At 42.0% G+C, this 22873-nt stretch overlaps 1 protein-coding gene across 3 annotated transcripts in view; it reads right to left on the reverse strand.

The window, feature by feature from the left end:
• celsr2 (cadherin, EGF LAG seven-pass G-type receptor 2) overlaps nt 1-22873 on the reverse strand; it is a 78255-nt gene that overhangs the window by 13128 nt on the left and 42254 nt on the right. For all 3 annotated transcript variants that reach the window (XM_030730435.1, XM_030730434.1, XM_030730433.1), the window contains exons 4-19: nt 16861-16976; nt 16677-16765; nt 8028-8185; nt 7411-7574; nt 7000-7125; nt 5288-5457; nt 4685-4858; nt 4488-4601; nt 4047-4203; nt 3700-3841; nt 3362-3482; nt 2850-3033; nt 2613-2714; nt 2391-2485; nt 1301-1510; nt 877-1060 (exon numbers count right to left, since the gene is read on the reverse strand). In XM_030730435.1, the coding sequence (XP_030586295.1) occupies nt 877-1060; nt 1301-1510; nt 2391-2485; nt 2613-2714; nt 2850-3033; nt 3362-3482; nt 3700-3841; nt 4047-4203; nt 4488-4601; nt 4685-4858; nt 5288-5457; nt 7000-7125; nt 7411-7574; nt 8028-8185; nt 16677-16765; nt 16861-16976 (2306 nt within the window). The remainder of the gene's footprint in view (nt 1-876; nt 1061-1300; nt 1511-2390; nt 2486-2612; nt 2715-2849; nt 3034-3361; nt 3483-3699; nt 3842-4046; nt 4204-4487; nt 4602-4684; nt 4859-5287; nt 5458-6999; nt 7126-7410; nt 7575-8027; nt 8186-16676; nt 16766-16860; nt 16977-22873) is intronic.

Genomic DNA, 22873 nt, shown 5'->3' on the forward strand with positions numbered 1-22873 from the left:
GCGTGTTAAACGGTCTTTACTGTGTGATACTAAGTCTCAGGCAGATGCAATTTTAGCGTTTGTTCCTGTGTACGAACAGCCCAGATAACCTCACAGCAAGCGCGAGGAGTCACGTGTGAGCCATTTCCAGTAGTTAAAAGGTGTTTGAAGTGCTCCTCCTGTGTGTGCAGCGTGATAAAAAGCAGCTGTGGAGCTGATTCTCCTGATCATGGCAATGGTGATTTATATAGCAAATTTCATTACACGCAAACTCAATGTGCTTAACAGAAAAGACAAAAACATGAAGTAGTTAAATGTAAGCCTGTGAAAATAAAAGGTTTTTGGATGCAGACACAGTTTTAACTGACCTCAGCTCAGCAGGCAGCTTGTTCCAAAGGACAGGACCACAGTAACTGAAAGCACCTTCAGCACACTTGGATCTAATTCTGGAAAAAGTGCAAAGATCTGCACCTGATGACCTGAGAGGTCTGATTGGTTTATAGAAACTGAACAGGTCAGAGAAACCTTTGAGAGTTTTATGAACTAATACAAGGATTTTAAAAGTAATTCCGTGTTGAGCTGGGAGCCAATGAAGTGACCTCAGTACTGGGGTAATATGGTCAAATTTCTGTGTATGTGTAAGGACTCTGGCTGCTGTAATCTAAACAAATTTAAGTCATCCTACTGACAATTTGGATAATCTGGAAAATAGAGCGTTACAGTAATCTAATCTGCTTGATATGAAAGCATGGACCAGTTTCTCAGAGACAGTCTGAGACAAGAATTTTCTAAATTTTGATCTATTTATTCATATACATTTTTAAGTGGAGTTCATTTGTGATGGCAACAACAGACAAGCTGAAAACACTGGTCCTAATTTGTATGAACTGGAACTACCTATGTTTGGCGTGACAATGGTGAAGGGGCTGAGGTAAGTCTTCCTCATGTTCTGCGCCAGCGTATTTGCGTATTCCTCGTAGTGGCGCAGGAGTGCCGCCGTGCCACCCTCCGTGTGCTGGATCAGCTCCCAGTGCGGCCGTGTGTCTGGAGACAGGATGGCGCTGCCCACTCGGACCAGATTCTGTCAGAAAACAGCAAGAGTTCAGCGTGACAGGATGTCAGAGCAGAGAGTGAAATGAAGTGTGATGTACTCCCCGCAGATACAACATGACAGGCTGTGATGTCCAGCCAGGCAGGACTGGCCTCCTGTTTCTAGTTTTGTCTACTGAAAGAGCTGCAACAGCGCATTGTTTTACTTTGTTTCATGCTTTATCTTAAACTCTCTGTGTGCACGAGTGTTAGAGGAAGCGAGGTTGTTCACCTCTGTGAAGTGGACGTCCTGCGTGGCGGTGAGGTTGAAGCCCTGCTGGCTGCTTTCATGCCGCAGCAGACTCTGCGTGAGCCGGTAGGCCACTTTCACATCGCTGCCGAAGAACTTCTCTGTGTGCAGTGTGGCGTTGGCCAACACGGCCGCTGTCTGCTGAATGTGTCCAGAGTCGAGGAGCGAAACATTACGGAAAAACCTTTCAGACTGGAATGAGAAAATAAAAATGATATAAACACACACAATTAATCACAAGAAAAGGAACTCCCAAGACAACTATTTAGGAATGCAGAGATGACATTTAAACTGTAAATGCCTGCAGGGCACAAGAGGTTTAAAGTGCAGCAACACTTGGAGTATAAACAATAATTTTGGTGTCACGCATGCTTTAAATATCTCAGCAAATACCGGCTGTAATTTTCCTCAAACGGTGGCCCCATCGTGTAGTGGTTAATATGTTTGCCTTAGACGTGAAATCTAGTCACAAACTAGTGTACTCCTAGGGCCCGTCCCAAGCCCAGACAAATGTAAGGAGAGGAGTCCAACATAAAATCTGTGCCAAATCAAACAAGTGGATCCATCCACTGTAGCGAGTGCGTAGGAAATAAGGGAGCGGTGCATTCATTCATTTTCCCCTTTGGATGAATCCTAGATTTTGAAGCTCTTCTAATCTTTCTTGTATGTCCAACATGAGACTGAAATTTTGTATAACTTGAAATAACGTATAACTTTTCCTGTAGTACCACCAGCAAGTAGACTGTGAACACTCAATCTACTTGTGATTGTGACACTCGTGGTCTGACTTTAGTGACTTATCCTTTAATGCTACCATGAGATTTTGCAAGAAATATTTTGAGAAGTATTGAATGGACTGTCATGAAATTTGATTCAGGCTCGCATGGGATTAACTGTATTAGCTTTGGTTCATAACCAAACACCTGCAAAACTACTGATACTCCGATCAGCCCCGCCACTGCAGAGCAGCAGACTCATGTAAAAAAAAAAATTATTTCTCCTCACAAATGAGGATGATATTGTAGAAATTGGAAATTGACTTTAAAAAGCATCACAGAGAGAAGCTACACACCAAAGCTTTCAGCTTGCTGAAAGTAACAGAGGTACAGTTGAAGAGATTAGGAGGCAGCCAGCCCTTATGCTCGTCACAGTGTCGAATTGCTGTGCCTGGGAAAGAGGAGAGAGAGAGTTATCACATAAGGAAAAGGCTGCAGCTGAGAGAGAGCTTGAGGCAAGTTTCATATAGTGCCATTATTATATGCTAATTTGATGAGCTGCCACAAAACCATCATACCGAGTGTTCCCTTGGGACAGGGAACTGCTGCAGGGAGACCAAACTTAGTCCTGGGCCACCATATCCCAGCCTCGATGGCCTGAGGGCAGCTGTCATATATCACTGAGAGAGATGGTGCAGAAAGGAGAGGAAATGATGAGGATAAAATTAGAACAATATTCTAATGTATTTGTATCTATAATGAAAAATGGATTTAACGTGAAACGTTTCAGTAAGTTGCCAGTAATGTGTTCTGACCTTCACAGCCGTTAGGGGTAACCTCAGCGAATGGGTTGTCACAGCGATCACACTGACGTCCGATGACGCCGGCTTTGCACTGACACTGGCCGCTCTCTCGGTCACAAGTTCTGGAGAAAGAGCCCACTGGGTAACAGTCACACAGCAGGCAGGTGTCGCTGTCCTCAGGGCGGTAATGATTGTCCTGCAAATGAGATCACGGAGACAAACTGCTGATTACTAATTTTTTTAATTTAAATTTTGTGCAAAATTCATCCTAAGTGCCACGGCAAGCTTAAACCACTCTCCCACCCAAGTTTTTTCTAGCCAGTGAAAAGGTGGAAAATTACATTATAAATCATCAGCACACATTAAAAATATATAATCACCTAGTTTTTATACCAAAGCTTATCCTCTTTAAAGGTTTTGTGCTGTGTTAAACACCTTAGATTACTTTTTCCTTTATATTCACTTGAGTGGAACTGATGGTGTGCGCTTTGTTGCAGATGAATGACTCAGGGATGCAAACTCACCTTGCAGCGACACTCTCCGGTTGTCTTGTTGCAGTCAGAATCAAAACCCTTATCTGTCTGACAGTTGCAGGGGCCGCAGGTCTTGTGACCCCACCAGCCTCTGGGACACGGCAAGTCAGTCCTGTGGGTACAAACATCACCAGTTCATTTACCCTGTTTGCAGTGCAGGAGGAACAAGACCACAGTGAAGAGGACAGGAAAGCAGGGGGAGAGAGCGGGGAAAGAAACAGAGCAAAGGGCCTCGGGTTGGAGTCGAACCCGAGCTGCTTCATTTAGCTTAAAGTGTGAGGTAAACTGTAAAACACTGCAATGTTTTACATAAATGTGGAAGACTTTACTTTTTTTCGCAGTAATAGCCAAAGTAGTTGCTGGGACAGTCGCAGGTATAACCCCGAGAGGAGCTCGGCTTCTTGGTGCACGCTGACTCGTGTTCACAGGGGTTCAGCGAGCATACGTCAGTGCAGTTGGTGCCATAATAACCTGCAAAACCATACAGTAGATGAAAATCTTCAGCAAACTGCAGCAGGCATTGGTAAAAAGAAAATGATTATGTATGAAAAAAATTAATGAAACACAAAACATTAAAATGTTATTTACTATTTATTTTAACTGAGGATTAAAGGCAGAAATAGAATGATAAAAACATGTTACGTTCATGGGTTTGTGATCATGTGACGAGACTGACCATTGAGGCACTTGCAAGAGTAGCTGTCCCAGTCATCACTGCAGTAGCTGTTGGACGGACAGGGATTAGAGCTGCATGGGTCGGGCAAGCTGCAGCCCTGCTCCACGTTCACTTTCCTCGCCTGAGAGAGACTCACAGCCCCTCCAACACGTAGACCCTGCAGGGAAACAATCACACATCCGAGGAAAGGGGTGAAGATCATGTCTGAGTGGGACGCACGGTGTCTTTAAAGTAACTAAACAGCTGTTCAGACAAATGAATTAAAGATTGATTAGTAAAATATTTTAAATCGTGCTGTAAACCATAACATGAAGGAACTGAATTTCAACCAAAACCTTAAAGCAACATCTTAAAATGCAAAACATCAAACTACTTTGGATATTGTGTGCTTTCCTTCATGATAACAGATACTGATGTGAATGCGGTCTGCAGAGGACAAACCTGTATGCAGCCACGGAAGCCGTGCTCAATTTTCCCATCAGGTCTTTCCAAACCACCCATGCTTACAGTCTTCAATTTGGACTCCCGCAGCTTTCCATCTACATCCATACTGGCCTGGAAAGGAACACGGCAGTGAATTTATGGCTGAAAACTACAAGAATTTGATTTATAGTCACAACTAGAATTTAATAACTCACCAGGTAGAGTCCGTGATCTAAAGATAAGACAGCCTTGTGGTGGGCTCCCCCCAGAATGCTGATATCCAGCTGTAAATGATGCCAGTCTCCATCGTTCACCAGGACCTCCTCCACACGGGAGAGAGTGGAGTCTTCCCCCCTGTGCAGCCCCATCAACACACTCCCACCACGCAGCTACAAACACAGCAAGAGAGGGGAGAAACAGCAGGAGGGAGATGGGCAGAGGATGAGAAAACCATGAAGAATATGCACTGCAGCACATGACAGTGTTTGTACAGCCTACAGTTCGAAAGATCGTCCTTTGTATTGCAGCACATCACAGGTGTGCAGGGCCGGAAATAGATTGTCAGTAAGTTATGTAACATCAAAGAGGCGCCAGTCTAGACGAGCTAAAAAAAGAGAATAAAGTTGATAATGCACCATCTTATAGGGCGTGTTTTGCCTTAATATCAGTGACGGCACATCTGCAAGCTTCTTTGCAACCCAGCTCCTTCTTTTCATGCTGCATCTGACTTACTAAATGTTGTATCTGCTGTCACTGATGCCTGCTCTCATGTATGGTGGGTCCCGACAGGAAGTATGCTTTGTATACATGGCTCTCACCTGCAGTGTGAGGTTGTGCTGCAGGGCAGAGGAGATGTGAAGCAGCGTGCTGCTGGCTTGACGCGTGCGGAACATGAGCTCTACGTGCCAGGGGACGGAGGACGCCACTGCCGCGAGGTTGTTCCACTGCAACAGGCTGTTACCCAGGAAACGCAGTGGGTTGGCCATAACTACAGAAAAAAGGTCCGAGAGGAAAATACAATACTTCACATTAAAACAGGGAGTGGCTGAAAGGAGGAAGGGGTAGTGCAGAAAAAGAGGATGGAGATAATCACAGTAGGTGACAGAGGGAGCCATTACTGTGAGAAAGGAAGTTCTCTCCAGCATGTTCTCTGATTTTAAAAAGCTTTACTTTCTGTCTCTGAAAGCAATTTAGGTGCTCCCAGAAAGCAACACCTGCACTGAGCCGTTTCATTTTTAAAACTGTTAGAAATGCTTCCATGGAACAGATAAGATGAGACCGGAGTAATTTCTTTTAAAGTGTGATTAAAATTTGTGCAGCTTTTCTGATTTGTTAGCATCAATCACTGAGATCATTTCAACGTCTAATGTGTGCCCTGAAAGAGAAGTTTTCTCGCTCTTTCAAATGTCGAGAAAAGTGACACAAAAGAACACTCTGCCTGATGTGCAGCCGTTTCCTCATCATTAAGTTGTCTCTGTGTGATGTGAGGAAAAGCACCTGAGTCACCCAGACCGAGAGGATTGATTATCGATGACAAATAAACCTGACACACTGTGGCTGCCGGAGTGAGATGCAGAGAGAGAAACTCCAGTTAGATTTCAGTCAAAAGGCTTCAAAACAATAATAAAAGGTCCGCATACACCGGGTTACCTTTGGCAATCAGTTAGACCAAGCCCTCATTATTTACGAATGCATTTTTTTTTTTATTGATTATGTCTGGTAAATGTCAGAAAATAATAAAAAATGCAATTTGCTGAAGATTAAAGTGACATATTCAATCATTTATGTCTGAAACTCTCACCAGTTTTATGGTGACCATACCATAAGCATCAGCAAAATAAAATGTAAAATATACTGATATTTCACATTATCACATTGAATCTGCCCCACTTCTACACACTCATTCACACTTTCCCTTCACACTTGTGTGCTCTGTGTAGCACACCTGTCAGTGCAACTCAGGAACTTGCAATCCTCACTTGTCCTGCCTGAAAAAAAAAACATGCCAATAAATCTTTTTTTCCTCTCTTGTAGCTTCTTGTAAAAACAAAAGTGCTTAATTTTTCTTTTCTTTTTTCTTTTTTACTGCCATCTCTTTTAAAGCTCATTTCTCTTCTGCTGTCTGTTCTCAAATTCCTTTAAACTATAAATCAGCACAGACAACAGCTGCAGGAGATCAGGTGAAACAAGACACTGGAGAACACGCCGGTAGAAATATAAGCTACATACTGTATATAGCTTCAAAGGTAAAAAAAAAACAAAAAACAATAGCATTAAACTGGTTCAACATCATGTAATCCAGACAAAATTCAACCTCAAGCAGATTACTTCTCTGAGTTCTGTCCTAAATCAGCCATTTAAGCTGCTGTAATGAGATCATTGGTCTTTTTTCTAACCAAGCTGCTTCCAGAAAGCAGTGATGACTGTGCAGTAATTACACTGCAGACTCTTAATTTTTTTTTTTTTTTTTTTGCAGATTAAATGCAGCCATGTCTGAGCTGCCTCGCTCTTTCCTACTTGACTCACTCACCTCTTTCGCAGTTTCGTCCTCCAAACCCAAGTGGGCAATCACAGCTGAAGGAGCCCCACAGGTTCACACAGGTTCCTCCATTCAGGCACGGGTTATTGTTGCAGAAATGTCTCTTGGCAGAGCATCCTTGGAGGGCGGGAAAATAAGAGGGTAATCCATCTGTTTGATCTATCCTACCTCATTATTTCATCAGTAGCAAAGAGTCAGATGGTAATAAACTATTCATAGCAGGTACAATAATCATTTCCCACTGACTCCACCGTCCCGCTGCGCTCATTATAGTCACTGTTGTTTCCTCTGCCAGTTTTTCCTCACTTGGCTGATCTAACAGTACGCACGGTTTGACTGCAAAGCAGACATGGGTTTAAGAGCTAAACTAAAGGACAGCAAGCTTCAAAAAATACCGCATACCTGGCAGAGTGCCATTGTTAGCGATGAAGCTGGCCATGTCTATGTGCTGGTTGTCGATACGCAGGTTCTTCATGCATCCCACAAACTGCTGGTTACTAACAGGAAAATCTTCTGGGAGTTTAGGCACTCCTCCGAGGAGCAAGGGGCCCGTCAGATCCAGAGATCTGACAACACAGAACCATGAACATTCGTGTACCTAAAGCATTACTCTGCCTAAAACAAAACACATCATCAGCACTCATGTGAGGGGTACTGGGGGGAGGTGATGAAATATTTATTACAGGCACGGTCTTGCTGTGTTATTTTCCCTCTGGAAATAAAAAAGAGAAAAGGATAAACATTGCAAAAAATGAAGAAACTAAAGCTTAGCTAACACCCTGGAGCTGTTGAACCTCATTTCAAAACAAGTTTACTCTAACTCCTAATGAGCCGACTGCAAAGAAGGTAATAAAGTAAATGAATAAGGTCAATACAGAAGTTATGAGAGACTATGCAAAGTAAAGAAAAAAAGGGGGGGTTACTTAATGAATACTTGAAGGAATTTGATTTATCTTTCATTCTCAACTAAAGAAATCTTTTCTCTTCCCTTCTCCAGGATGAACCTGTTGCAGACTTACTTTTTGGATCCTGATTGGCTGCCCTGAGCGGAGCAGGTGTAGTTTCCAATCATATGACCAAACCTCAAGGCCACAGATGTGTCGCAGTTGTCCACCGTCACAACAACAACCTTCTGGTCGGAGGGGCCCTGCGGGAGGCCGGCCTGGTTTAAGACTGGCTGTAGAAGAGGGAGACAAACGTGTTTCAAGGGTGGACATAAACCCCAAATTTGATGCTTCTGGTCTTTCTTTTATTATGCCAGCTGAGGATTTAACTGAGGATCCCTTTGATTTACGTTTTTTAATCCATACTCACAGGGATTTGGAATTCTGCCATTTTCCTATTGTATGTAGGATATAAATGAGAATTTCCGAAAGACCACGGAACACAGAAAAGGACAAAAAACAGTACTGCCATGCTGCTATTTTTAATATGCTGAGGTATTTTTGGCCACTCAGCATTTATAAATAGGACTCGGAAATAGGTTATTATGAAAATATCTCATTATTCTGCTCCATTTGTTAAAAGATTAATACATAAAAACTGAACAAAAAGTTCTGGGGGTCTCTTTGTAGCTTTATGAGCCAGATTAAAGATTCAAGCTTTGAAAGTGGAAAACAATAGACAAATAAATGATCTTTGGCATCACACTCAGTTCAGCCCCCGTTCAGCATCAGCTCGCTGCTCTCGAGTGTTTTAATAATTCATATCATAACAGCTCAAGCTAAAGGCAACGGCTGGCAAGCAAACACACACACACATATAAGATGGGCTTGCTCTGCAGGACATCATCCCCATCAACAAAGGATCTTTTCATTGTCTGAGAAATCAATAGGGGGGAGTAAGAAAAGGAGGAGGAGGGCTGCGGGGAGAGAATGATGATGCTGTCAATAAAGGTCTCGACCTCTTTTCAAACCTGCCAGTTTCTTTGGGGTCACATAGTGCTCCTAATAACCCTAAGTGTAGGTTCAAGCTGGTGTCGTGAGCTGAGACCAGAGCAGTGACCGGCCTCATGCACAGATGACCAGTTTGGCCGTCTGCAGGCGAGGACGGGCCACTGAGCCGTCAGCTGGTCAGACAGGATTTAGCAGGAATTATCTCGTCTCATGTGCAGAGATAATATGAAAAAAATTGGCTCATTGTCAATGGCTTCGGAACACACATTAGGTTTCTCTTTTTACTGTCTGAAAACGTAGTTCTCCGTGAGGTTAAATTAAAATAGATCCCCTCTGGATGAGCCTCAGGAATTATAATTTCCTGACTGTTATGACTGCCTTTGTCGCTGCTGTCTGATCTCTTAATTTAAAAGCTCTGATGAAAGACACCGAGCTAGAGATATACTGCAGATTTTCTGCAGCTCAATCTTAGCAGGTCTATTAAGAAAAAAAAAACCACTATCAAAAGTATGAAGCAATGACAGATAATTTTAGCTCAAGGCACTGCCACAATTTAAGTTCTCTCACATGATTTTCATCAAGCAGATTACATTAATTCTGTAACAGAGAGGCGACAGTTAAATTCCCTCTTTGTGTCTTGTGATCGCAGTGTGCAGAGTGTTAGCGATATTAACGGTGCCAATAATAACTCAATAAACGTATCTGGAGGTATAATCTGTTTTTTCATAAGGCCTCACCTGAAATGCTTCACAATGCAAGAAGGCTCAGATACACCAGTTATTACTGATGGAAGTTATGGCTCTTCAGAATCTCGAAACATTTAGAAATGATAGGTTTACAGAAATGTTGGCAAAAACAGTAGTGGACAGGGCAGGGATTATTACAGTTTTTAGGTTCACTTAGGCTTACTTTAATTTTTTAATTTTTAACAACCATTTGGCAGCTCACTTCTTTTCAGGAAAAAAAAATGTAAATGTTGCACAAAGCACATGCTAATACAATATAATGCAAACAAGATTAAACCTGTGGTTTTTCTATGATTTAACAGTAGATTCTCTACTGAACTTATAGCATCTGTATAAACTCATAAACAGCAGCACTGTATGAAGATGTCAAAGTATTCAAAAAACATAAACATCATAGAAACATTTAAAAAAAAGAAATATGACTATACACTGATCAAACATCAGACCGGGAACACCCTGCAAGAGCTGCAGTTTTCGGCAATCCATTTGGACCTTGTCAAACTCGCTCAGATCCTCACACTTGCCCATTTTTCCTGCTTCTAACACATCGACTTTGAGGACAAAATGTTCATTTGCTCCCTAATAAATCCCACCAACTAACAGGTGCCATGATGAAGAGATAATCAGTGTTATTCACCTGTCAGTGCTTATAATGCTATGCTTAATAGGTGTATGTAGCAGATTCAAAGGCAAGCCCCAAAGTGTATGTTGGTAGTTAAAAGGAGCTCCCCTTTAACCTGCTACAACATTAAAAATAACATTTAGATCATTAATACTGATGCATCTGTGTTTTCTTTGGTAATCTCATAAAAAAGTATATTTCAGTCTATGTTGTGAGCAGGACTTGTATTTTGATATTTGTGTAACTTACATTTTTATTTTTTATGCAGGAATTGTGCATATAATTGAGTAAAATATACTGAGTAACAATATTGTATTAGTACATTTATATAAGTAAATATTAGGCACTTGTTAAAGACAGGTGAGAAGGGATGCAAAAAATTTATAGTAATGGTTTCTTTCTTCAAAAATGTGTCCCACTTTGATTTATTTTTTAGTATGAAGCCAGAATAAAATATGTCCGGCAGAAAAAATGGCTACATGAAAGCAGCACTGCACCATCAGTGTCTGATTTATTAAACACACCAGCAACTGAAAAGCACTTAAATACTGCTTTTGCTACAAAAACTCATGCACTTCCTGCAGTATGCCAAATTACCCCCAGGGGTACCGACACCTGAATTTGGGAAAGAGCAGTTCCCAGATCAGCTCTTTAAGCCTTTCTGTATCCAGTCATGGAGGATCAATGTAGGCAATGGGAATGATTTGCTTTTTTGCTTTTTTGAGTTTAACCAATCAGCATCAAGTTCTCTTCAGCAGTTTTTGAGAGTAAATCAGATGTGCCATCTTCATAATAGGTAATTTTTGGTTAAATGAAAAGAAAATTGCTTTAAAGGAGGTCCTAAAGAGCGGCACAGTGGTGCAGTGGTTGATATTGTTGCTCCCCAGCAAGAAGGTCCTGAGTTTGAATCTACTGACTGACTGGGGTCTTGCTGTGTGGAGTCTGCATGTTCTCCCTGTGCCAGGTATTCCTGCTTCCTCCCCAAGACATGACTGTAGGTGTAACTGTGAGAGTGAATGCTGTCTGTCTGTCTGTCTCTGTCAGGGTCCCGGGTCTTTTAACCCAGCGTTTTGAATGGTGCACTATTACATTCATATTGCTTAGTATTCTGTGTCTGAGTTTCCCGTGTCTTAAATCTCCATCTCTGTGTTAGGTGTTCTCATGATTCAGTTACTTCCTGTTTTACTTTGGTAGCCTTTGCCTCTTGTGCCCTGTGTTGAGTTTAATTCCCCATATCAGATTTAGTTAAGCTGCGTATAGTTTCCCAGGTGTCTCCACTCTGCCTCAGTCTGCTTGTGTTCTTTGTTGTGTTATACTGCCTGTTGTCTGCTTGTAAGGTTCATGTGGCTTCAGTTTTTATTTTCAGCTGCCACTTGGACGATTTCCCCAATAAAGGTCTTTTTTTTATTCACTCAGTCTTCAAATCTGCATTTTTGGGTCCATGTTTTCCACTCAATGCATGACAGTCTCTCTGCGTTGGCCGTGTGACCGACTGGCAACCTGTCAAGGGTGTACCCCTCCTCTTGCCCCAGGACAGCTGGGATAGGCTCCAGCTCCCTATGACTCTGAATATGATGAGCGGAAGAAAGTGAATGGGTGGATGGCACTGGTTCTGAGTTTAACCAATCAGCATTAAGTACTATTCAGCAGTTTTTTAAGAGTTGATCACAAGTATCCTCTGCATCGTAGGTACTTTTCTTTTTTAATGAAAATGACTCTGGCAAGCAGTTTAATTAATTCAATTTTACTTTTATAGCACCAAATCACCACAAATTGTTGCCTCAAGGTGCTTTATATTGTAAGGTAAAGACCATACAATAATTTAACCTCCTGAGGGAGAAGCTATGTAGTCAAAACATGTACAAAAATGTTGGCTGACCTACAACAGTCCACAAGTTTCTGCAGCAGAAAAAGTACCTAATCTAAATACCTTTTCTGATGGTCAAAGAAAAGCATAAACCTGCGCACAGATTAAAAAAAAGATGAATAAAACATTGAAATATAACTTAAAATGCAGAGCACCTAAGTGCTGATTGCACTGGGAGTAATGGACGGAGAGGGACCTCACAGGGCCTCAAACTGAGGTGATAAATGGTGAGAACTGTCAGAAAGGATCCTTAAACCATTATGTCTTGTCATGACAGTAAACAGGTCAATCCGATTCATCATGGGTGTGCTAATTATTTTGCTGGTACGACTGTCGCCACATTTGCCCATCTATTCTCCAGACTGACTAACTTCAAACATACTGAGTCAAATATGAAGATGAATTCATTTTGTGCATGTCTTGAAACTGTTATTTTCAGTGAAGCTCAGTTGACAGAACAGCACAACGGACCCTGTTATTGAGCACCTTTCCCACAGAAAGTCACAATACGCTCAGTGGTGAATGTGGGGGGTGGATGGGGGGAGTCTGAAGGTGGCTTTTGCTTTGCAGTTTTTCCTCCTTGAGACCAATTTGTTACAAATTTGTTGATGATGAAACAAGCAAACATGTTGTGTGAATTGCCAAAGGTGAAATCACCCGACATGCTCTTTTCCACGGTTTTCCCTTCGCTGTGAAAGCTCTGAAACAGGCAGCGCTCCAGCTTGGACGCTCCTTTCACTGACCTCTGCTGTCATCAGTCACGGCTATTGACTTTTCAATAATGACTGTCTGTCAGGACGTCTTTCTGCTGCACAAAACACATCCTGTCAGAGCTGATCGGAGCGCACATATTTGCTCTGCACCGCCTTAAACGCTGCTCTCACCAGCCACTACAGGGGATTATGGGAATATGAGTTCCCTGTCATAGAGGGTGACAAGGGTGGCGCAGGAGGAGCCTGGCAGTGAGCAACACAAATATGGGATCTAAGATTGACTAGTAGAACCATAGCAACAAGAGGGGTTGGCCCTGAAGCGCAGCGTCCCCGTTCAAAGCCCGAGTCAATACTTCTCTCTGCCTTTCTTTACACTCCTTTCGCTCCTCTCCTGCTCTGCCTTTCTGTCCTCGCTGGAGAAGAGAGAGAGGGGCACCTTCCCCGGGGCAGCATCATTCACTGCCCATGGTCCCAAAGGAAGCAGAGGCAAACACAAAGGCAGCGGTCATTGCCATTCTCCACAGTCCCCCACCATCCTGAAAGCCACATTTCAATCTAAAAATGCCCCCCCCTCCTCCCTCACTCACCCTGCCCCACCCCCCGCGGACAGGGACGGGTCAGAGAGGGCCACCGTGGGATACCTCCTGAGGGAGGAGCCATGTTTCTACCTCAGTGACTCACAGGATGTGGACTATGAGAGGATTAGTTCAGCTAGAGCCTGAGCTAAAGCCTGCACACTTCTTGGAAATATTAAGCACTGAAAATGTGGCTTTCAGTATAATGAACATGCTCAGCTGACAAATAGAGAAGTTTGACTGCTCTGCATTAGGCTGATATGATGCAACCTACATTCATCAATATAAACCAGGTGGGCAAAATGAGAAAAACGCCTCTCCCTTGAAATCCTCATACAGTCGAATGAACACACTGAACATGGCATTGTTAGTGAAGGTAGGATTTATCACAGGATGTTTACAGTAGAGTATCAAATTTAGCAAGTTGTCCCTAATGAACTGGCATAAAATACACTTTAAGATGTAAGTATTACCACAGACGACACCTGTTAGTAATGTTGACCATGTTGATTTGATACAAGATACGTTTCCAGCTCCACGATGTTATTTGTGGACTCTGTTAAAGTAGTTTTGTTTTTCAAAGTTCATAATTTGTTTAAGCTCCTTTCCTTTTAAGGCCACTCTCCCTGGAAGACAGCTTTCTTCTGACTGACTGTCCCTCATAAACAGAAAGTTCAAAGAGTAAGAGGTGGGTGGGGCTGCCAAGCCCACAGCCAGAGCCGTGTGCCTCAGTTGGCCACATTGGCGATTTCTGCTCTTAGTGACATCATGCAGAGTCAAGAGTAGAAATAAAACATGTAGAGCAGTCTGAGGTTTTACATAAACTAACCTAGTTATTTGAAACTTTGGCCATGTTTAATATGAGCATCCACCACTGTACCAGTGTATATAAGTTCAACTAATTTAATTCGGTTATTTCATACTTCAGTTTACACATGCCAACCGTTCATCTCTAGTTACACAGAGGTGCAGTTTAAACCAGATCAGCAGCTTTTCTCACAGAAATATGAAGGTTTTTTTAATCAAACTGGAATTCAGATTACATATCCACAGGCTGCATTTCTAGGCATCAGAAAGCTGCTACTGTTCATGCAAAAATCAAACATTATACTAAAACATGCAGCACTTTTACAGATTTAAAAGGTACGAGAATCAGCAACAGATCCAGAGTTGGTAGACTTTTTGTTATCAATTTGATTAATGAGACAATAATGTTTGTAGCAAAAGAATCAACAAGTTTTCATCCAAAAGTCGACAAGATGTCCCTTTTATCAGGACAGCTGGCTAAAATCTAACATGGCCGTGTTATTATACGCATTGAATAGAAGATATGCACTGCGGGGGTGTTGCCTGGCAACATCTTTATGATGCAAAGTGACTTCCTCAATAGACTAAAATGTGACATCCTGTGTGGTGGTCCTGGGTGGGAAAGTAGTGAGACAACAGCTCCATAAATTCCTCCACTGATTGAGTTGTTGTGAGATTCTTATAGAGGAATGTACCAGTCAAACATATTAGTCCAATCTGAGTATGTCTGGAAAAATATTGGCCTCCCCACTCATTAATTCACCACCTCTGCTCTCTCATCTGTGTCTCTCCCTCCATCAGTGCCTGCTTGGCATGCTGGCTCTCTTCCAGATCATCAACCTGTCAGCAGCGACTCTTTAGTCTGACAGCGCGGCAGAACAACCAACTTACACAGCTCGCAGCTTCCTGTCTGCACACTGGTTTAGACCCACTACAGTCAGTCCTCTGTGAGCATCCTGAAGAACGCTGAGGAAGAGCATCAGCTGCCAGTTATCCCTGCTGCCAGCTCTACCGGAAAACTACAGTCTGCCAAATGCAGAGCATCAGAACTCCTGATTTCACTCCAGATGTCATCAGTAACTCAGCCTGGTTGGAGTTAATCACCTGATATATACTTTCCTATCCCCAGCCCCCCTTCATTTCTCCTTAACCGGTTTCCTGAATCACCTTATTCTTATCTTTTTGATATCAAGAGTTTATTTCTGCTCTTCATGAACATGTATGATGTTTAAAAGAAGAAGAGAAGCACCTTTTCCTGTTTTGATAAATGATTTATGGTTTTGCAGTTGAGTGCCGACTGAACCAACTCAAGAGACTGTTGTTTTTATAAAGAGGGCATCAAACAGAAAGTATAGACACAATATTTGCTGCTCAGCATGATGTGTTTGATCTTTACTTTTATGTTTCTGCTTCTGAAAAGCAGTTTTCACACATGTACTGCAGCACTGTATTTTTCTAGACATTACCTGAAGGGGGTACATTTGTCTGAATCTGTCAGAACATACATTAAATGTTTCCTAACCTGCCAGCTCCTGTGTGATGCTTGATTGTACCCACGTCAGAACAGAGCAGGTAACTGTTTGGAGTAAGTGACCGGGCGTCACATCTAAACAGGCAGCACCCCTCGCCTGAACCAAACTAAGTATTTCCACTTGGTGAGAGTGGGAAGAAAAAACTCCCTTTTAACAGGAAGAAACCTCCGGTAGAACCAGGCTCAGGGAGGGGCAGTCATCTGCCGCGACCAAGTGGGGGTGAGGGGAGGAAGACGGGACAAGACACAATGTGGAAGAGAACCAGAGATTAATAACTAATGATTAAATAAAGAGTGGGGTATAAACACAGAGAGTGAAAAGAGGTGAGTAAAGAAGAAGTGCTCAGTGCATTATGGGAAGCCCCCAGCAGCCTAGGCCTATTGCAGTGTAACTAAGGGAGGGTTCAGGGTCACCTGATCCAGCCCTAACTATGAACATTACAAGAGAAAGGACTTCAGACAATATCCTGACCTGATTCCCTCAATGCTGTCTGGAGCTGATGTGTGAAAACAGTTTTAATACACAGCATAAATTTATAGTGACTGACCCCAACAGGTCACTGCTTTTCATGATTAAGCAAAGGTATTTGAAATAATAAATAATGACCAAAGGAGTGAATTTTTCACAAGAAAAATGCTATTCAAAACAAAGGGATGGTTGACTGTGCTTGTTTAACTCCTGTTTATTTTCCCTTTGGTTTGTGAAGTCCCTCCTGCTATATGCATGAAAGGTCTGCCCTACTCTTAGTGATTAGCTGGCATGGGAGGAATTCACCTTTGTGTGGTTACTGATTAATAAAAATCGTGAGGTGGGTGTGTAAACCTTTTCAGCTCTGGAACGAGGTTATGCCTGGGAAAGTCTGAGAACCACTGCTTTAAATTAAAGAAGCAAAATTAAGAGTTCACACGAACCTTGTTGTAGTAGTGAACCTCGACCGTGTGCCACTGGCCATCGCTGATACCTCCGAGGATGTAGGGGGAAACTGTGGTCTTGGTTTCACCTGGGATACAAAGAGGTGAATGACTGCACAGACTCAAGGATATGAAAATTAAAATAGTATTTTGTGGACACCACATTGATAAAGAACTTGTCTACCTGCAGAGAAGGTGAGCTGTATCTGCTCGTTGATAATTTCCATTGCAATGAAGTCGTGCTTTTCATTGAAGCGGCCGTTATAGAGTAATAAACCATTGGGCTCTTTGGTGGCAAACCTGAAAAAAGACAAAACAGGGTCTTTAGGGGTGAAATCTTCCTTTAGCAAATATTGCCTACATGCCTTAAAATTAATTCTGGGTCACTAGTTACTTAAGGAAAATGAATGTGATTATTGAACTATATTTTCATCCCACACACCTACAAATAATAGTTGTGAAAAAGAAAGCTTTCACAGGTCACTCCGCAGGCTTGTGAAATTCCACCTCATGATTCAGTAGCTTGTAGAACCACAATAACTTGAAGTAATTATTTTCTGTATGACATTATCAGTCTCTCACATAGTTGTGGAGGAATTTGGCCCACTCCTCTTTGCAATATTGTTGTAGTTCATTGAGGTTTGTGGGTATTTGTTAATGTACAGCTCTCTTGAGGTCCTGCCACAGTATTTCAGCTGAGTTGAGGTCTGGACTTTGACTGGATCTTTGCAACACTTTCATTCTGCTGTAGATTTGTTGCTGTGCTTGAGAATTTTGGCCAAGCTTTAGTTTTCAGCCTCACATTTGATTCCAGAATACTTTGGCATACAGAGGAGTTCAGTGACTCCAGGGTCCCTCGGCTGCAAAACACCAAACACCACCACCACTGTGCTTGACAGCTGGTGTGAGGGGTTTGTGCTGATATGCTTTCGTTGGTTTAGTACTGTGCATTATTTCCACTTTGGTTTCATCTATTATGATCCAGCAGTCTTGTGGTTTGCTGTGATTCAACTTTGCAAACCGAAGCTGTGCTGCCATGTTCTTTTTAAAGACAAGAGGCTTTCTCCTAGCAACCCTTCCAAACAAACCATACTTGTTCAGTCTTTTTGCTAACTGTTCTGTCAGGAACTTTAACATTTAAACATGCTAACTGAGGCCGGCAGTGTCTTGGGTTTTTTTGCAGTTTCTCATTGCACGGTCTGACCTTGGGGTGAATTTGCCAGGACGTCCACTCCTGGGAAGATTGGCAACTGCCGTAAATGTTTTCCACTTGTCTATAATCTTTCTCACTCAGAATGATGGACTTCAAATTGTTTGAAATGGCCTTAAAACTCTTCATAGATTGAGGTTCACGAACAACTGCTTCTCTAAGATCAGTGCTGATGTCTTTCCTCCTTGGCATTGTGTTAACACACAATTGAATGCTCCAGACCAGCAAACTGCGAAAACCTCTGCTTTTATAGAGGTGCTCACACTTGCTGACAATTAATCAATTAATCAACTGCATTTGATTTGCAGCACCTGGTTGCTACTTACTCTCTTATGGAAGAAGTCAGAGTGTGCTGTAAGTGTATATGCATATTAATATGCCATGGAAATAAAGTCCAAAAAATGTGCAATAAATGAATCCAACTAAAAACTATTACTATATCTTTTCAAAAGTAGGAATTTTGTTGCATGGAATTTGTCTTTTATGTTGCAGCCTTTAAACATAAAGACACCAAACAACACAATGTCTGACAAAAGGCATGCAGGGTGCCATGATTGTACTCTCAGCTAACAGAGAAAAGAAAGAGGGCAGGGGTCTGGTTTGACCCATTTAAAAAGATTCATACAACCCTGCCTGAATCACCTTGCTTTCTTTCACTAAGGAGGGAAACCGTTAGTAATGCAGCATGGCGTGCAGCTTGCAATCATAAAGATGAGCTCAAAAATGTAACAAGGCTTTAAAACTATCATCAAACAGATAATACGGTTAATCATGTGCATTAGCCCGAGTCAGAAAAAGTCATATTTGAAGCACAGACAGTCAAGGAATCAGCATGCCGCAAATAGAAGCAGAGCCACATTAAATGACACACTGCAACGCAGAAACAGAAAACTAGGGCAATGTCAAAGCAGCAGGGTGGGGGAAAACACTACTGCAAGTAAGGAAGATGCACCCCGTAAGACAACTCAGAGTAATGACAACAGCAGCTACAAATGATCTTTCCTCACAAAGGGAGTCTCGACCGCTGCCACTGCCATAACCACAGCTTCATTTTCAGATTTCGGTTTCCATCTTGATGGTGCAACGAGAGACAGCAGAGGGTCGTTGTGTTGGATGATCCTCGCATACTAACGCACCTTTCAAAACATATGGACACATAGTTCAGAGTCCAGGTGCAAAGAGTTGGCGGTTCTTTGTCTGTGTGTGATCAAAGCACATGGTTTAAAAATAACGTGCGTTTACCTGTCAGCTGCGGTCGTAAATCTGATCCTGTGGAAATGGGTCACTGAGATATTTAAAAGTGTGCCATAACAAATAAGATCCAGCGCTAATTGCCAGATTCATTCATTATCCATCCCACAGGGGAACCAACAATGGGTCTCCTGTGCAAATCTGCCAACTGAGAAGAATGTGTGACTTTCTGGCATCTGAATATTCTGGTCATTTACTCGATTGATATTCGGCTTAAATTTTCCTCAAAAGAACTAACGAAATATTTCTTTGACAAAGGTCAATCTCAGAATTTTCCTCTGCCCAAATCGAGTTGTTGCCTCCCTCTAAGCCTTTTCTTTACAGTAAGGATGCACCCCCATCCCCCCAAAAAGTCTTCAGGGATTGAGGGGGGGTGCTGTATATGATGCTTTTTGTGCAGTATTCTTCAGCTGAAGAGCAGCCAGGGGGCATGGCACCACTGACCTGCTTACTGGGAGAAACGATAATCACGACCTCAGAGAAAAGAGGATGCGGATGCGCCGGCTGATAATGATGGTGGAGAGAGTACAGACAGTGCAGTCAGACTCCTTCTAAACATGCAGTGAAAAATAGAGAATGCCAAAGCGAGTTATTATCTCCACTCTAGAGTCTCTTCAGCGGTCCTTCGTTTTTGACGTATCGATTTAAAAGGCTGCTCCACAATGCCCCCCTGAGCCCTCTGAACTATGAGGGTAATCAGCCAGAACTAAATACTGACTCCACGGGCATCACTGCGTGTCACATTAGGCACCCATCAGTAAAAATAACAACCAGACTCCCCTTATGTGGGGAACCATGTCACGCTATGATAACATGCTGCGATACAGAGGATGTGTGAAGTGAAGAGGAAAAGAAACGATCCCCTCATTGATGTTACAGTGTCGAAGTGTGAAAGAAAGAAACAGAAATTAATGAAATTAACTGATGTAATACTTTCATACACTCACTGGCCACTTTTTGTTATTTGGTACACCTGTTTAGCTGCCTGTTTAAATATCTAATCAGCCAATCACATGGCAGCGAATTAGGAAATGTTTACACATTCACCAGGGCAGAGGGCAATAAGCCAAAACAGACTAAAGTACAGTCACTACTCAGGTCACCCCAAACACAACCAGTGTTTGGTTTGCACATTTAGGGAGATATGCACATATGCGCACTAGAGTTACATTAGTAAAAATTTTAACTTTTGCAGCAGAACCAGTTTGTTGCAGACATTCTCCTATAGACATGTTTTAAAGGTGCTACAAGCCAGAATGAGTGGTTAAAATAAATATTTGGTCCACAGCGATTTCAAGTGCAGATCAGTCTCTGGAACGCATGCTGAGACAGATGGTAAACCTCACCCAATGAACATTAACCTCACAGAGCAGCTCACATGGTTGTATATTCATGTTTAGCATGCTCCTGGGGTGTAAACTGTGACCTGTACATTTGTTCACTTACAGACAATATTAAAAAGATTAATACCCCCCCCCCCCCCCCCCCCCAAAGAAAAACATTAGTTTGACAAATACTACACTACATAACCTATTTAAATCTTAGTCGTTCTGAGCCAGTTACTGAAATGTCAGCCACGATTGCTGCACTGCAAACCTAAAATCAGTCATCGCACTGAGGGAACAAGCTCCACATCCTGAGCCATTTGTCATAACAGAAGCTCTTTCTGGAAGAAACCCAATCAGTGCAGGCTCAGGTAACAGAGCCACTTGTTGACCTCACCTGCCACAAGCTCTCAGTAATGGCACAGCAGCTACTTCACAGTTTCTCTGACACACATGTGAAATGTAGATGGCTTTGAAAACTGGTCTGAGCAGTTCTCCATCAAAAAAAAAAAAAAAAAAAGAGATTGTCATCTGAACCCTGCTTAAAGAAATGGTCCAGTCCAGAAAGCTCAAAGGGGGTATATTATTTCCACTAGCAGCCATTGTGAGCTGAGCAAAATGTCAGGACATATTCTCTGTGATACCATCCCACAGGTGATACTTGTTGTCACTTGTTGTGACACATATCAAACAGAATGGACAGCTTTTATCATTGATTTAGTTTCATCACACGGAGGATTCGTGCAGACAGCAGGTCCTGCTGTTTTTGCATGCGTTCAGTATTCACAGCTCATCTCTTCATCTCTAAAACACCTCCCTTCTTCACGATTTAAATAATCAGAAGACATTAAAAGATTTTGGTTTAATTTTTGCTGTTATCTTGAACACTAATTCTGGTGGACTGTAGATGAAGGAAAAATGCACCCATATGTCAAAATACCTTTAATGAGGACATGTGACAAGAAAGGAGAAAAGAATACATTCACAGATGCCACAGTGCATCTCCTGAGGGAAAACTATAAGTGTTATTATCCATACAAGGACTGTCATAAGGGGAAATAAAAACTTAAGATATAAGACCTTCCAAGAGGTAAAACTTAACAGAGCTTCATGAAATATACATGAGACGTTTGTAGCTTAGCTTTTTCTTTTTGTATATAAAAAAAGTGAATCTTGGGCTCAAATCATTCCTATTTTTGCTAAATGCTAATTATAGTTTAAGGTCTCCCCTCTAGCTCTCAGAGAAAGTGCCAGTGCTAGCACTGACAAAGTTGACATTACTTATGTTGTTAAATCCTCAGGCAAACGTTAAAAATAAAAAACAAAAAAACAGTCTGAACTTCTTTGGAGCCTGCTTTTGAATTGTAAACCACACTTTTTTAGTCCTACCTTTATGTTAGGTAATGGCAAATGTGCATATTTGCTACAGCATATTGAGGACATCGATAAAGCCACATTAGCTAACAGGGGGATACGGGTTGCCTTGTCCTTCACTGATTGGTATTTATATCTTATTTGTGCAATATTTTACAAAATGATGTATTCAAATAATAAGGGTAATGGCTTAATCATACTAGAGTAGAAATAGGATGAGAACCTCCTTGCAACTATAAAAACTTGGTGTCGATCAGTGATTGCATTGATTTTTTTTTTTTTTTTGGTGACCAACTGGTTGCCGTGAAATGGAGCATGGCTCATCCTCAACCTCTGAGTGCCCACTTTCATTTGCAAGGTAATTGCACAGGTTGCCCGGTGGGAGGCAACTTTTCTCCAAACAACTGTGATCTGATTTGAACTGACTACAAGCACTCTCTGACAGATTAGAGAAGGTTTGCAAAAAAAATGCTGCCTTATTTATAAACACAGACAGATTACCAACACGTTGCAATCAGTCTGAGTCAGTCTGTGCCAATGAGCACAACTTGTCTGTAACGCGTCTCTTTGCAGTAGGGGACTGGACTCAACTGGTTGTATTCTGGTTATGCTCCTATTGAGTTTTCTCACATGAGGTTTCTTACGTGATGTCGTACATTCATTGTTCGAGATTTCTCTGCCATATTGGACGTGTAACAACCACTGGTTGCTAAGGAAACATGTATATTCCCGACTGATTGGTAGTGGTTCCTGGAAGTTGCTTGCTCATCCTGGTCCAAATCAGTTACAAAGAAGTGCTGCACCAAAAACCTCCTAGTAATTGGTTTTATTGGTTTTTCATGTTTGTGTGGAACTACTTGCTAACAGCTAGCTGAGCGGCAATGCAACTTGATAAAAAGTGACGTAAACCAGAAATGCTAGTTTTAGCTACATATTAGTATAGCTTTCAGAAACAGCATCAGTCTTCTAATCAGCTAATGTGAAGCTACCATGTTAAATGATTCCTTCAAAGAGCCAAGCACACACTGATATATTTT

The sequence above is a fragment of the Archocentrus centrarchus genome, chromosome 5 (genome assembly GCF_007364275.1).
Source record: "Archocentrus centrarchus isolate MPI-CPG fArcCen1 chromosome 5, fArcCen1, whole genome shotgun sequence".
NCBI lineage: Eukaryota > Metazoa > Chordata > Actinopteri > Cichliformes > Cichlidae > Archocentrus > Archocentrus centrarchus.